At 41.1% G+C, this 16,925-nt stretch overlaps 1 protein-coding gene across 1 annotated transcript; it reads left to right on the forward strand.

Annotated features, from left to right (window-relative positions):
• The first annotated feature begins 8,505 nt into the window (after positions 1–8,505).
• On the forward strand, positions 8,506–16,074 carry LOC141197815 (uncharacterized). The gene is made up of 6 exons (XM_073662890.1): positions 8,506–8,651; positions 8,781–8,945; positions 9,023–9,146; positions 9,230–9,327; positions 9,474–9,564; positions 13,723–16,074. Exons 1-6 carry the CDS (start codon positions 8,559–8,561, stop codon positions 15,333–15,335), a joined length of 2,184 nt encoding a protein of 727 aa, XP_073518991.1. The 5' UTR covers positions 8,506–8,558; the 3' UTR covers positions 15,336–16,074.
• Positions 16,075–16,925: the final 851 nt, after the last annotated feature.

Genomic DNA, 16,925 nt, shown 5'->3' on the forward strand with positions numbered 1-16,925 from the left:
CACAGGAGGCCTTCTCCCTCCAAACACACAGACCATGTGCCAAACAACAGCCTCCATTTTATAGGCTGTTAACCACACCCAGAGGTGAGGTATGTGGGTAGCTGGACCCGCCCATTCTCTCCTTGCTACCCATAACCTGGCTCCCAGGTGCACCAAACGATCCTCTTAGTGCTTATCTGCCCTAGAGAAACACTCCGGGTTACATCACAGAGACCATCCATCTCTGTGACACATGCCTCCCATCAACTACGCTACCATTAGCCACCTTAGAATACCTTGATACATATCTGGTTTTATGATTACCCCACGGCTGATGAAAGGGAATCTGTCACCCCCTGGGACTTATCTGACCTCTAATATTGGCATACAGGTGATAGAAATGTGAATCTATACATACCTGAATGCCTCATATTAGAGGTCTGTTTGCTGTGAAATGGCTTTTTATTCAGTGAAGATTCTGATGCTTGCTGGCCGTGGGGTAGTCGGTGAAGTGGATTCCCTTTAATAAATACTCACTTAGCCCCATTCTTCATGCAGATACTAATAAATGCAGGACCTATGAGATTTTTACCATATGATAGTTGGATAGTTAGGGGTGTATCATCCATAGCAGCAGCCTATAGGGCCACTATGGTGCCCATGAAAAAACACAGAATTTGAGCTTGGTTTAAGTTGGTATCCATGCAGCACATAATGCATGTTTACTATGGCCATAAATCAGAAAAAAACTATAAGAAGAAAAATGATCATAAACCCTGCTGTAAATAAATAACTAAAAACCAAAAGTGCTTTAAACCCCTTTACCCCCGAGGGTGGTTTGCACGTTAATGACCCGGACAATTTTTACAATTCTGAGCACTGTCACTTTATGAGGTAATTACTCTGGAACGCTTCAACGGATCCCCCTGATTCTGAGATTGTTTTTTTTTTACATATTGTACTTCATGATTGTGGTAAAATTTCTTCGATATCACTTGCGTTTATTTGTGAAAAAATCGGAAATTTGGCGAAAATTTTGAAAATTTTGCAATGTAATTTTTATGCCCTTAAATCAAAGAGATGTCACGCAAAATAGTTAATAAATAACATTTCCCACATGTCTACTTTACATCTGCACAATTTTGGAACAAAAATTTTTTTTTTAGTAGGGAGCTATAAGGGTTAAAAGTTGACCAGCGATTTCTCATTTTAACAACAAAATTTACAAAACCATTTTTTTAGAGACCACATCACATTTGACGTGACTTTGAGGGGCCTTTATGACAGAAAATACCCAAAAGTGACACCATTCTAAAAACTGCACTCCTCAAGGTGCTCAAAACCACATTCAAGAAGTTTATTAACCCTTCAGGTGCTTCACAGGAATTTTTGGAATGTGGAAGAAAAAAATGAACATTTAAATTTTTTCACAAAAATGTTACTTTAGACCCAAATTTTTTTTATTTTCGCAGGGGTAACTGGAAAAAATGGACCCCAAAGTTTTTTGTGCAATTTCCCCTGAGCACGCAGATACCCCATATCTGAGGAAAAAACACTGTTTGGGCGCACAGCAGGGTTTGGAAGGGAAGGAGCGCCATTTGACTCTTTGTAAAATTTGCTTGAATAATTAGCGGACACCATGTTTCGTTTGGGGAGCCCCTGATGTGCCTAAACAGTGGAAACCCCCCACAAGTGACACCATTTTGGAAACTAGACCCCTTAGGGAACTTATCTAGATGCGTGGTGTGCACCTTGAACCCCCAGGTGCTTCACAGAAGTTTATAACATTGAGCCGTAAAAATAAAATTTTCACATTTTTCCAACAAAAATGTTTTTCAGCCTCCAATTTTGCATTTTCATAAGGGTAACAGGAGAAATTGCACCATGCATTTTGTTGTGCAGTTTCTCCTGAGTAAGCCGATACCCCATATGTGGGGGAAAACCACTGTTTGGACGCACGGCAGGGTTCAGAAGGGAAGGAGCACCATTTGACTTTTTGAATGTAAAATTTGCTTGAATAATTAGCGCATGTGCCTCTGATGTGCCTAAACAGTGGAAACCCCCCACAAGTGACACCATTTTGGAAACTAGACCCCTTAGGGTACTTATCTAGATGTGTGGTGAGCACCCTGAACCCCCAGGTGCTTCACAGAAGTTTATAACATTGAACCGTAAAAATAAAATTTTCACATTTTTTCAGCAAAAATGTTTTTCAGCCCCCAATTTTGCATTTTCACAAGGGTAACAGGTTGCGTTTGGGGAGTCCCTGATGTGCCTAAATAGTGGAAACCACCTCCCCCTCCCCCCAGTGACTCCATTTTGGAAGCTACACCCCTCCAGGATTTTATCAAGGGGTATAGTGAACATTTTGAACCCAGAGGTACGACACAGAATTTGATAACATTAGGTCATCATATTGAATAAGTTGTCATTAGTCTTGAGTGCAAGTGCTCGCTACTTGAGTTTGCATCAGGTACTAGGGTATGCACCAAGTATCGCGGGTGCTCAAGTGACATGCTTGAGTCCCTGCCCCGCATGTTTTTTTATTAGACACCCAAAAAATAAAACATGCGGGGATCGCTCGTGCTTGGCAGGCAATCCCCACAAGGTTTTTTTGGCTGTATAACAGCTGCAAAACATTTGAGGAGGAGACTCGAGCATGTCACTCGAGCACCTGCCATACTCTGTGCATACCCAAGCAGCCGATGCAAACTCAAGTAGCGAGCACTTGCACTCACTAGTCGCCATATCGTCATTTTCTTTTTCTTTACTTCTGAAAAAATCCCAAACCTAACCCTAGCCTAACCCTAACCCTAGCCCAACCCTAACCATAGCACAACCCTAACCCTAAAGTTTATTTTTTACGCCGTTCCTCGTGTGGTATAAGTGATTAGATGACTTCATTCTTCGGGTCGGTGCAATTACAGTGATACCAGAATCTTATCGGGTTTTTATGATTGACAGCTGTCGCACACTAAAAGACACATTTTTTTGCAAAGACTAGTTTTTGCATCGCTAGATTTTGGAGAGCTATAATTTTTCCAGATTTCGGCCGACAGAGTCATGTGATGGTTTGTTTTAATCGGTATCATTTTCGGGCAAATGACATTTTTTGATCGCTTTCTATTCCGATTTTTGGGAGGCAGGATAAACAAAAGCCAACAATTCAGGAATTGTTTTTTTGGGTTTTTATATGCCTTTCTGCGTGTGGTAAAATTGATAAGGCAGCTTTATTCTTTGGGTCAGTACGTTTACAGCGGTACCGCATTTTTTTTTTTTTTTTTTAGATTTTGGCTCTTTTACACAATAAAAACTATTTTATAGAGAAAAGAATTGTTTTTGCATCGCTTTATTCTGAGAACTATAACTTTTTTATTTCTCTGTTGTTGGAGCTGTATTGCGGCTTGTTTTTTGCGGGACAAGATGACGTTTTCAGCGGTACCATTTTTATTTACATTCGTCTTTTTGATCGCATTTTATTCCATTTTTTGTTTGGCGGTGTGATGATAAAACATCATTTTATGTTTCATTTTTTTTTTTACCGTGTTCACTAAAGCGGTTAAGTAGTGGGACAGTTTTATAGGTCAGGTTGTTCCGGACGTTTTGATACCAAATATGTGTACTTTTATTGGTTTATTATTTTTTTTCATAAGATTATTTATTTATGGGTACAATATATATATTTTTTAATTATTTTTTTAATTTTTTAAAAAAATATTTTTGCAATTTTTTTTTTTGACTTTCTGACATTTTTATTACTTGTTCACATTGTTCCACTATGGCACTTTCACTTTTTGCAGCCTGATCGCCTGCATGGCATAGAGAGCAGCAGCTCCCTATGCCATGCAGCCTGTCAGCGCTGCACAGGGAGAAAGTTACTTTGGTCGTGCACTGCACATGACCAAAACAACTTCCTGGTGACCCAGATGTTGTCATGATGACGTCGGGTCACCATGGCAACATCTGGGACCGGATTTGGACGCCGGCAAAGAAAGTAAGTATCGCGCTTACCTCCTCTTGCCACCGGAATGCTGCAATCGATTTCGATCGCAGCATTTCGGGGGCTAATGTGTCGGGAGCGGTGCCGGACCGCTCCTTGCACATAACACCGGGTGTCAGCTGTGACACCCGGCGGCGATCTCGCCCGCACCGCTTGTGCGCGGGCGAAAACGCCAGGACGTATTAATGCGTATCAGGCCCATAAGGCCCAGGGCACAGATACGTACTAATATGCCCTGGGTCAGAAAGGGGTTAAATAAAATAGGATTCTTAGCAACACTGTTTTTGATCAAAAATAGCATGAAAGCTATCCCACCATGGCAAGATGAACCCATTCGGGGTAGTCCTACTCTGTATAATATTAACTCCTTTAAAGCCCATGATGTACTAATACGCGTCTGTGCCCTGGGACTTAAGAGCCTGACCCGTATTAGTACGTCATCGCGATCGCGCGCACACAGGCGGTGCGGGCGCGATCGCCGCCGGGTGTCAGCTGATTGTCACAGCTGACACCCGGTACTATGTGCAGGGAGCGGTCCCACACCGCTCCCGGCACATTAACCCCCGCAATGCTGCGATCGAAGTCGATCGCAGCATTGCAGTGGCTAAGGGGAGGTGATCGCAATACTCACCTCCTCTTCCGGCCTCCAGCGCTGTCTGCCGCGGCTTCCCGGGTGTTGCCATGACGACCCGATGTCGTCATGACAACATCCGGGTCACCAGACAGCAGGAAGATTTTTTGGTCATGCGCAGTGAATGACCAAACAATCTTCTCACTGTGCAGCACTGACTGCCTGCATGGCACAGGGATGGTGCTCCATCCCTATGCTATGCAGGCGATCAGAATAAAAAAAGTGAAAGTCCCAGAGTGGGACAAAGTAAAAAAAACTCTCAGAAAGTGAAAAAAAATAAATAAAAAAAAAAATTGTAAAAATATTAAAAAAAAATTAAAAAATAATCCACCAAAAATAAAAATATAATGTACCCATCAATAAATATTATTATGAAAAAAAAACACCAAACAATAAAAGTACACATATTTGGTATCGCCGCGTCCGTAACGACCTGACCTATAAAACTGTCCCATTAGTTAACCCCTAAAAAAAACGAAGCAAAAAGCAATGCTTTATCATCATACCGCCAAACAAAAAATGGAATAACACGCGATCAAAAAGACGAATATAAACAAAAATGGTACAGCTGAAAACGTCATCTTGTCCCGCAAAAAACAAGCCGCCATACAGCTCCATCATCCGAAAAATCTAAAAGTTATAGCTCTCAGAATAAAGCGATGCAAAAAAATATTTTTTTCTATAAAATAGCTTTTATTGTGTAAAAGCGCCAAAACATAGAAAAACGATATAAATGTGGTACCGCTGTAAACGTACTGACCCAAAGAATAAAGCTACCTTATCAATTTTACCACGCGCGGAGTAGAATAAAATTTTTTTTTAAAAAAACAACAATTCCTAAATTGTTGTTTTTTGTTTATTCTGCCTCCCAAAAGCTGAAATAGAAAGCGATCAAAAATGTCATGTGCCTGAAAATGGCACCAATAAAAACGTCAACTCATCCCGCAAAAAAGAAGCAGTCCCATGACTCTGTCGGCCAAAATATGGAAAAATTATAGCTCTTAAAATATGGCGATGCAAAAACTAGATTTTACAAAATATGTGTCTTTTAGTGTGTGACAGCTGTCAATCATAAAAACCCGATATCATTCTGGTTTCTCTGTAGTCGCACCGACCCGAAGAATAAGGTCGTCTAATCACTTATACCGCACTAGGAACGGCGTAAAAAATAAACTCTAGGGCTGGGGCTGGGGTTGGGGTTAGGGTTGTGCTAATGTTAGGGTTGGGGTTAGGGTTGTTGTTTTTTTAAAAGTAAAGAAAAAACCGATGACGATCTGGCAACTAGTGTTGAACGCAAGTGCTCGCTACTTGAGTTTGCATCGGGTGCTCGGGTATGCATTGAGTATCGCGGGTGCTCGAGTCTCCGCCCCATATGCTTCGTGGCCAAAAAAAACCTCGCGGGGATTGCCTGCCATTCACGAGCGATCCCCGCATGTTTTTTTTGGGGTGTCTAATAACCGTGAAACATGCGGGCGGGGACTCGAGAATTTCGCTTGAGCACCCGTGATACATGGTGTATACCTGAATACCCGATGCAAACTCAAGTAGCGAGCACTTGCGCTCAAGACTAATGACAACTTATTCAATATGGTGAACTAATGTCATCAAATTCTGTGTCGTACCTCTGTGTTCAAAATGTTCACTATACCCCTTGATAAAATCCTTGAGGGGTGTAGTTTCCAAAATGGGGTCACTTGTGGGGGGTTTCAACTATTTAGGCACATCAGGGGCTCTCCAAACGCGACATGGCGTCCGCTCTCGATTCCAGACGATTTTGCGTTCAAAAAGTCACACAGTGCTCCTTCCCTTCTGAACTCTGCCGTGCGCCCAAACACTGTATTTTCCCCACATATGGAGTATTTGCGTACTCAGGAGAAATTGCACAAAAGTTTTTGGGGTCCATTTTCTCCTCTAACCCTTGTGAAAATAAAAAATTTGGGGCTAAAACATCATTTTTGTGGAAAAAGTTAGATTTTTTATTTTCACGGCTCCATGTTATAAACTTCTGTAAGGGACGTGGGGGTTCAAGGTGCTCACCACACATCTAGATAAGTTCCCTAAGGGGTCTAGTTTCCAAAATGGTGTCACTTGTGGGGGGTTTCCACTGTTTAGGCACATCAGGGGCTCCCCAAATGCAACATGGCGTCCGCTAATTATTCAAGCAAATTTTACATTCAAAAAGTCAAATGGCGCTCCTTCCCTTCCGAACCCTGCCGTGCGCCAAAACAGTGGTTTTCCCCCACATATGGGGTATCTGCTTACTCAGGAGAAATTGCACAACAAACTGCATGGTGCAATTTCTCCTGTTACCCTTATGAAAATGCAAAAGTGGGGGCTGAAAAACATTTTTGTGGGAAAAATGTGAAAATTTTATTTTTACGGCTCAATGTTATAAACTTCTGTGAAGCACCTGGGGGTTCAAGGTGCTCACCACACATCTAGATAAGTTCCCTGAGGGGTCTAGTTTCCAAAATGGTGTCACTTGTGGGGGGTTTCTACTGTTTAGGCACATCAGGGGCTCCACAAATGCAACATGGCGTCCGCTAATTATTCAAGCAAATTTTATATTCAAAAAGTCAAATGGCGCTCCTTCCCTTCCGAGCCCTGCTATGCGCCCAAACAGTGGTTTTCCCGCACATATGGGGTATCTACTTACTCAGGAGAAATTGCACAACAAATTTTGGGGTCCACTTTTTCCTGTTAACCCTGCGAAAAAAAAAAAATTGGGTCTAAAGTAACATTTTTGTGAAAAAAGTTAAATGTTAATTTTTTTCTTCCACATTCCAAAAATTCCTGTGAAGCACCTGAAGAGTTAATAAAGTTCTTGAATGTGGTTTTGAGCACCTTGAGGGGTGCAATTTTTTTAGAATGGTGTCACTTTTGGGTATTTTCTGTCATAAAGACCCCTCAAAGTGACTTTAAATATGATGTGGTCCCTAAAAAAAATGGTTTTGTAAATTTTGTTGGAAAAATGAGAAATCGCTGGTCAACTTTTAACCCTTATAGCTCCCCAATAAAAAAAATGTTGGTTCCAAAATTGTGCTGATGTAAAGTAGACATGTGGGAAATGTTATTTATTAACTATTTTGTGTGACATATCTCTCTGATTTAAGGGCATGGAAATTCAAATTTTGAAAATTGCAATATTTTCAAAATTTTCGCCAAATTTCCATTTTTTTCACAAATAAACGCAAGTGATATCGAAGAAATTTTACCACAATCATGAAGTATAATATGTCACGAAAAAACAATCTCTGAATCTGGGGGATCCGTTGAAGCGTTCCAGAGTAATTACCTCATAAAGTGACAGTGGTCAGAATTGTAAAAATTGGCAAGGTTATTTACGTGCAAACCACCTTGGGTTGTAAAGGGGTTAAAAACCTTACCGTGTATCAAAGCCACAAACTTCTGTGTGTGAATCAGACATGAGATCTAATGTGATAGAAGATTAGAGACCGGGGAAGACGGGAAACATTCATATAGACGGCCGTTGGAGATGTAGTCAGTGAGAAATCTGGCTAAATATGTTTCTAGAGCCGTAGTAGAAGATGAAGATGTCGTCCTCATCATGAAGTAGTTATTTCTCATGTTACGTGTAATTAATATCTCCTGCAGTATTGCTAATGCCGATTGCAGTGTCGGTAAATGAGACGAGAATTAGCTTTATGGAAGATGAGTCTTTGAAAAACGTATTCAGCTGCAGACTACGAGGAAGAAACTGCTTGTTGTCTGTGGCCTAAAATATGTAGGTTTTATTACTAGATGTAAAGCAGAAAACTAAATACTGTAAAATAATAAATCTCCTCCTATGTTTCCCTTATTATTCCCAGTAATTGTATTATTACACAGGATTTTTATGATGTTACATAGGCTCATCATCTTCTCATTCAGGTCTCTACAATATCAGATCCTCTCAGTGAAGATCTTCTATTTAAGAGAATTTTCCTTATGGACCCATCAAAGATAGATATGGATAGAGACGAGATAGTGGAGAGGATATTACACCTCAACCTAGAGATCCTCTTCCGGCTCACTGGAGAGGTGAGAGATTCTGATGACGTCACATTACATCATTCTTATCTATGGGAATAACAGATGGACAGAACTGGAGAGGTGAGGACTCTGGAAATGTCTGGAGGGAGATTTATTAATGTCTCTCTCCATAACCAGGATTACACAGTAATGAAGTGCTGTCAGGACCCTATGTCTGAGGGATGGGAGAGACCCCTGAGCCCAATCACAGGGCCTCCATCTCACCTCTTCATACATGAGGACATCAATGACCAGAAGATCATAGAACTCGCCTACAAGATGATTGAGCTGCTGACTGGAGAGGTGATGCTGCTAGGAATGCTGGGACATTATGCAGTATGAAAGGATCAGGGGGATGACTGTATCATTGTATGTGTCAGGTTCCTATAAGATGTCAAGATGTCACTGTCTATTTCTCCATGGAAGAGTGGGAGTATTTAGAAGAACACAAAGATCTGTACAAGGACGTCATGATGGAGGTTCCCCAGTCCCTCACATCACCAGGTAATAGACAGGACTAAACACACATGGCCTATAATTATCTGTATGTAAAGAATGAATTCAGTCCCTGTATGTGTTTCCCCCAGATCTATCCAGTAAGAGAACAACACCAGAGAGATGTCCCCGTCCTCTTCTTCCACTGGACTGTAAACAAGAAGATCCCAATGTTCCTCAGGATCATCAGGTAGATGGAGAGAAGGTGTCATGAGATCTCCCCTATAATGTATAAATGACTGTGAAGGTCTTGTGTGAGAACTGTGGAGATGGATTAGAGCTGATCATAGATGGGACTTCTCCATCTCTCTGTGACTTTTACAATATTTGTTTCAGGGTGAAGATCAGACCCATATTAATACTACAGAGACATATGTGAGGGGTGATGAGCGGTGTAAAGAAGAGATTCCTACATATGACTACCGAGGTGAGTAGTAATAGCCACTAAGTACTGAGAAGTGACAGATTCTTCTCTGTCACCGGCTGTGGCTGCTTTATCGGTGATGTAGTCCGACTGTATCAGTCGTGTGATCACCATTTTACCGCTAGACCACAACATTCTCCTCCATCCGAAAATGTTCAAATTACTTTGTGAATTGGGAAAGCCCTTTTCTAGAGAACTTACAACCTGGAGGATCCACCTACTCCCTGGGATTAGATGACCCTGACCGTTACCTTCCCAGATCTGTAAAATGCAAAGCCAAATGACAGCGTACGTAGAATGTGCTGACAAGTGAGAAAATCACTTGAAGAAAAATTATAATGGGCCTCTGAGAGAAAGCGGAGGGTAATGATGCTGTTGGCTTCCTAGATCCGTGATATCTTATTGGATGAATCTACCTTCTCTCCCTTCTGTGTTGCTGAATGTGCTCATATGGTCCCTACAAGACCAGGTCCAGTCTTTCTGGCCAAACGTCACTTTTATGATTAACAACATTAAATGTGCAGTGAGGGCCAAGTGTGAATTTCTGTACAATAACAACAGAGTTTCCCTTTATCCTGAATTTTAAATATTTTTAAAACCAACTAACTTCAAACAGGATCGTGATAAACTATACAAAAAAAAATTACACCTGTACCATGATATATCTCTAAGCTGTGCGTGGCTGATGGCTGTAATATACATTTATTCACGCCTGCAGGAGATGTGTTGGCTCCAGCCCTGGTTTCATGGATTCACTCCACGTCATAAATTCCATTATGTTTTCAATCCTAAGGAATTCAGATTGTGCAGTAATCTCTCCTGAAATGGGGACACTAATACTTTCTCTACTCTTCTGGTCAGGACTCATAGTAGCTCCAATGGTCCACCATAAATGAGTTCAACTCCCATTTAGTCTTGATGCTCTCATACATAAGTTCTTATTGCAGATGTAGCATATTTTTTTTTATTCTGTCTATTTGTTTTGTGGGATTATCCTGCCTCACTTATGTGAGTCTGCAACTCCCTGGTAGTCTTTAAAAGAAGGTCTCCATTGTCTCTTCCAAATGCCCAAGGTCTAACTTTACAGGCTGTTCTGTGGTGTTAGATGGGAAGAAGAATAGTCAGGTAGCCGGGTCAGAACCAGAAGAGCAGAGAAAATACAAAATCAGAAGACACAAGAGTAGTCAGTAAACAGGCCGGGGTCACAACAGGAAACAAATCCACAAGCCGGGAGCTGAGCACAGAGGACTGAACCAGAGGAGAACAAGGCTGTATCTGGCAGCTTCCGGCAATATGCTTCCAGCTTTAGTAGGGTGCGGTGCTTTCCAGTTGGCTGAATCAGAGAGCAGACTACTTCAGATGGACAGCACACAACCCATACTGCCAGACTGGATGGTACTACAGGTCCCAGGCACCCTGACCAGAGTCTGTACCGCCCACAGCTTCTGGTTCCGACATCTCCTCCATTACCAGCGCCGCCTGCTGAATGAATAAGGCGGCTCCTGGTGAGAGAAGCAGACGTTGCAGGAGCAGATCCCAAAGGAGATGGGACCCACCATTTGCAGAAGCCTTAATATGACAAAATGTCAGAAAACCAGAGCAGTAGAAATCCCCATAAAGCGACTCCATTTTGGAAATTGTAACCCTCAGTGAATTAATCTATAGGAGCAGTGACTACTTTGACTCCACATTCTCTTACTATAAATTAGCATACAGTGGATGTTGGAGAGTGAAAATTGCACATTTGCCATTTTATTGCCCAACACATAGTGCCCAGATTGTGCTCCAGGAGACACACAGCATAAATTAAGTGGGATCTCCTCACTATACAACCCCTGGCAAAAATTATGGAATCACCGTGCTCGGAGGATGTTCATTCAGTTGTTTAATGTTTTTTGAAAAAAAGCAGATCACAGACATGGCACAAAACTAAAGTCATTTCAAATGGCAACTTTAGAGCTTTAAGATACATTAAAAGAAATCAAGATTAAAAATGTGGTACTCAGTAAGGGTAATTTTTTTCAGACCAAGCAGAGGGAAAAAAATATGGAATCACTCAATTCTGAGGAAAAAAATCTGGAATCATGAAAAACAAACACACAAAAAAGCACTCCAATACATCACTAGTATTTTATTGCACCACCTCTGGCTTTAATAACAGCTTGCAGTCTCTGAGGCATGGACTTAATGAGTAACAAACAGTACTCTTCATCAATCTGGCTCCAACTTTCTCTGATTGCTGTTGCCAGATCAGCTTTGCAGGTTGGAGCCTTGTCATGGACTATTTTCTTCAACTTCCACCAAAGATTTTCAATTGGATTGAGATCCGGACTATTTGCAGGCCATGACATTGACCTTATGTGTCTTCTTTCAAGGAATGTTTTCACAGTTTTTGCTCTATGGCAGGATGCATTATCATCTTGCAAAATGATGTCATCATCCCCAAACATCCTTTCAATTGATGAGATAAGAAAACTGTCCAAAATATCAATGTAAACTTGGGCATTTATTGAAGCTGTAATGACAGCCATCTCCCCAGTGCCTTTACCTGACATGCAGCCCCATATCATCAATGACAAACAACAACCTTGCACAGGCACCTCCATTTTGGAGGAGGTGCCTTATATAGGGGAAGTCCTCCTGCCATTGGCCGGGGACTCTTTAGGACTGCGCGCGAGGCCCCTTTAAGAGGGATGGAGCGTGCGCGCCCTAAGCTCAGTGCCCAGGAAGCTGCGCGCACCAGCAGCAGCAGGGGAGCAGGAGGACGCTGGACCGGGACCGCGGCGGTAAGGGGGTGCTACAATCACCTTGCCCAATGCAGATTCGTGATTCATCACTGAATATGACTGTCATCCAGTCATCTACAGTCCACGATTGCTTTTCCTTACCCCATTGTAACCTTGTTTTTTTCTTTTTAGGTGTTAATGATGGCTTATGTTTAGCTTTTCTGTATGTAAATCCCATTTCCTTTAGGCAGTTTCTTACAGTTCGGTCACAGACATTGACTCCAGTTTCCTCCCATTCGTTCCTCATTTGTTTTGTTGTGCATTTCCTGTTTTGGAGAAATATTGCTTTAAGTTTCTGGTCTTGACGCTTTGATGTCTTCCTTGGTCTACCAGTATGTTTGCCTTAACAACCTTCCCATGTTTGTATTTCGTCCAGATTTTAGACACAGCTGACTGTGAGCAACCAACATCTTTTGCAACATTGCGTGATGATTTAACTTCTTTTAAGAGTTTGATAATCCTCTCCTTTATTTTAATTGACATCTCTCGTGTTGGAGCCATGATTCATGTCAGTCCACTTGGTGCAACAGCTCTCCAAGGTGTGATCACTCCTTTTTAGATGCAAACTAACGAGCAGATCTAATTTGATGCAGGTGTTAGTTATGGAAATGGAAATTGACAGCGTGATTCCATAATTTTTTCCTCAGAATTGAGTGATTCCATAATTTTTTCCCTCTGCTTGGTCTGAAAAAAATGACCCTTACCGAGTACCACATTTTTAATCTTGATTTCTTTTAGTGTTTCTTAAAGCCCTAAAGTTGCCATTTGAAATGACTTTAGTTTGCCATGTCTGTGATCTGCTTTTTTTCAACAACATTAAACAACTGAATGAACATCCTCCGAGCCCGGTGATTCCATAATTTTTGCCAGGGGTTGTAGTAATGCCAAATACATGGATGCTAAATGTGGTTTGGGCACACTGCAAGGCTCAGAAGTGAGAGGGAGATTTGACTTTGGGAGGGTGGATATTACTGTATTGGTTTATGGAAGCCATGTTGCTTTTCAAGAGCCTTTGAGACACTAATAATGTGGAAACCTCTGTTTTTCCACTGACAGATGATGGACCTGAGTGGGGGCTTGTTTTTTTGTGAGATGAGTAGAAGTTTTTATTGGTATTATTTTCACCTACATAACATTGTTTGGTGACTTTTTATTCCATATTTGGGAGGCAGAATGAACAAACAGTTGGACACCACGGTCTACTGGTTCATCCTATGAGGTTTTATTAGACTGTGACCTGTCATTGTCTTGGTGAATAGTTCAGTTTTTTACATACTGTAGCTTGCAATTTTTACAGACAGTTTAAGTAGAAATGCTCAAAAATATAAAACTCAAGGATATTTTATTCAAAAGTAATAATTGGTTTTATTCTTAGCAGATGACTGTACCAGGAAATCAGAGGGACAGCTGACATCTTCAATTTTTAAATCAGATGATCTTGAGATCCCACAGGATACAATTGAAATGAATGCCATTACTCCAGATATACCATCATCCCTTCACAGCAAAGATCTGTCATCTGATCCTTTGAAACAGGTCCTGTCTTCTGATTCATTACCGACTACTAAGGAAAATCAAAGTCACAAAATAAGCATTAAAAAGCGAACTGCTTCTAAAGCAAAGAAGCCATTATCACATTCAGAATATGGAAATAGTTTTCCCCTTGAAAAATCTTTTCTTAAACATCAAAAAATCCACACAGAAGAGAATAGATTTTCTTTTTCCAAGTGTAGGAAAAGTCTTAACCAGAAATCAGATCTTGTTAGTCACCAGAGAACTCACACAGTGGAGAAGCCATTTTCATGTTCAGAATGTGGGAAATGTTTTAACCGGAAAGCGCATCTTGATAGCCACCAGAGAACCCACACAGGGGAGAAGCCTTTTTCCTGTTCAGAATGTGGGAAATGTTTTAACCGGAAAGCGCATCTTGATAGCCACCAGAGAACCCACACAGGGGAGAAGCCTTTTTCCTGTTCAGAATGTGGGAAACGTTTTAAACAGAAATCCGATCTTGCTATTCACCAGAGAACGCACACAGGGGAGAAGCCTTTTTCTTGTTCAGAATGTGGGAAATGTTTTAACCGGAAATCAGTTTTTGTTAGTCACCAGAGAACCCACACAGGGGAGAAGCCTTTTTCCTGTTCAGAATGTGGGAAACGTTTTAAACAGAAATCAGATCTTGCTATTCACCAGAGAACGCACACAGGGGAGAAGCCTTTTTCTTGTTCAGAATGTGGTAAATATTTTAACCATAAATGGAATCTTATGATACACCAAAGAACTCACACAGGGGAGAAGCCTTTTTCCTGTTCAGAATGTGGGAAATATTTTAACCATAAATGGAATCTTATGATACACCAAAGAACTCACACAGGGGAGAAGCCGTATTCATGTTCAGAATGTGGGAAATGTTTTAACCAGAAATCAGATTTGGTTAAGCACCAGAGAACCCACACAGAGACGAAGCCTTTTTCCTGTTCAGAATGTGGGAAATATTTTAACTATAAATGGAATCTTATGATACACCAAAGAAGTCACACAGGGGAGAAGCCTTTTTCCTGTTCAGAATGTGGGAAATGTTTTAACCAGAAATCAGATTTGGTTAAGCACCAGAGAACTCACACAGGGGAGAAGCCTTTTTCATGTTCAGAATGTGCAAAATGTTTTAACCAGAAATCAGATTTGGTTACGCACCAGAGAAACCACACAGGGGAGAAGCCTTTTTCCTGTTCAGAATGTGGGAAATATTTTAACCATAAATGGAATCTTATGATACACCAAAGAACTCACACTGGGGAGAAGCCGTATTCATGTTCAGAATGTGGGAAATGTTTTAGCCAGAAATCAGATTTGGTTAAGCACAAGAGAACTCACACAGGGGAGAAGCCTTTTTCCTGTTCAGAATGTGGAAAATGTTTTGTGAAGAGATCCTCTCTTCTTAGTCACCAGAGCAGTCACGCAGGAGAGAAGCCTTTTTCATGTTCTTAATGTGGAAAATGTTTTACACTATAATCAACTCTTAATAAACATCAGCTTAATAAACATCAGAGTGTCACGATTCCTCCGCTCAGAGTGTCTTGGACGCTGTGACTGATACCTCAGTCGTTCATTCTGGTGCGGGGTGTGCTCAGCTGTCGGTGCTTTGATGGACAGCTCAGCTGTCCAATCTGAGTTTGAGAGGTGCTGAGCTTCCTTCAGGTGTTCACTGTTCCAGGTGATTACCCAATTACTTAGCTGAGCTCTCTTTCTCAGACCTCTGCCAGACTTACCATCTGCTCAGTGGTTTGTCTTGTATTTCAATGCTCTGATTGTTTATCCTTTGCTGTCTGACCTTGGACGTAGTTCTGACAATTTCTTTGTCTAGCCTATTTGCTCTGATCCGCTATCTTCCTGGTATTCTGACCTCAGATCATGACTTGACTTCACCTTTGTCTTTTCACTTTAGTTTTCTATGTGCTTTCTTGGTATTTGACCTCAGAATGTTTGACTACCCTGCCTCACTGCCTGTCCATGAGTGACATTACGTCTGGCCGATACTTTTTTTCCCACCAATGGATCCAGTTCGTACACTCTGTGATCACTTGGAAAATTTGACCCAGATGGTCCAGGAACTGGCACAAACCGATAGTATGTGGAAAGGAAAGAAAAGTTGAAAATCTGTGCTGCTAGTAGATAACAGTAAATCCAGTTCCACACTAGAATAATATGCTTTTTTTTTATTGTCTAAGCATTTTGAAGAAGCATACTAACGACTCATGACAAATAAACATATGCCAAGTGACAGAACGCAGCCATATACAGTATATACACTGGTGAATTTGAAAAAATGTGTAGCCAAAAAAGAACACATGATATGTGAAAGTTCATCTTGGACAGTTTAACATTGTAAATAATTTAAGAAGAAATGATAAAAGATTTCAAAATATATAATTACATATTGTTTATAAGATGAATGAAATTGATAAAATAATAATAAAATGCACGTTTGTGGTGATAAGTTTCATCCAAAAATAAATATAGCATGATGTAAAAATATCAGTAAGTAGGTCGGACTAGAAGTCACAGAATCAAAGTATCAAAATCGGTGTGAGTGTTGTGATGTTGGCGTGCCACGGAGAAGAGTGAATGAACCAGAGGATTAAAAAAGAAGGGGGGTTGGGATAGAGCCTATTGATGGGTGAGCATTAAAATGCTTGGGTGCTCATTGCTCGGATCGAGCAAATCATAATGCTCGGGCACTCGACCCGAGCAACGAGCCCAATATAAGTCAATGGGAAACTCGAGTATTTTTTAGGCGGTCCCCCCTCCCCCAGAGGTCTGGAGGGGGCCTAAAAATTGGCCAAATCGATGGGAACAGTGCTCAAATGATATGGGAACAGCATGGGCAAGACCCCTGGAAGCATCTCTGACTCCCAGGCCACTGCTGTGAACAATGTCAGAGTATTACGCCACTTTTACAGACTCACAATAAAACATACAAAAATGAATCCAAAATTGATTTTACTGGAAAAAATGTTAAGGAACATTCTTTCTAGGGTAATGACTTGTATATAAGGCAAAATAAATAACCAAAACCAA

This window comes from Phyllobates terribilis, unplaced genomic scaffold (genome assembly GCF_046119375.1).
Source record: "Phyllobates terribilis strain yellow unplaced genomic scaffold, ASM4611937v1 Scaffold_88__1_contigs__length_6355796, whole genome shotgun sequence".
NCBI classification, from domain to species: Eukaryota; Metazoa; Chordata; class Amphibia; order Anura; family Dendrobatidae; genus Phyllobates; species Phyllobates terribilis.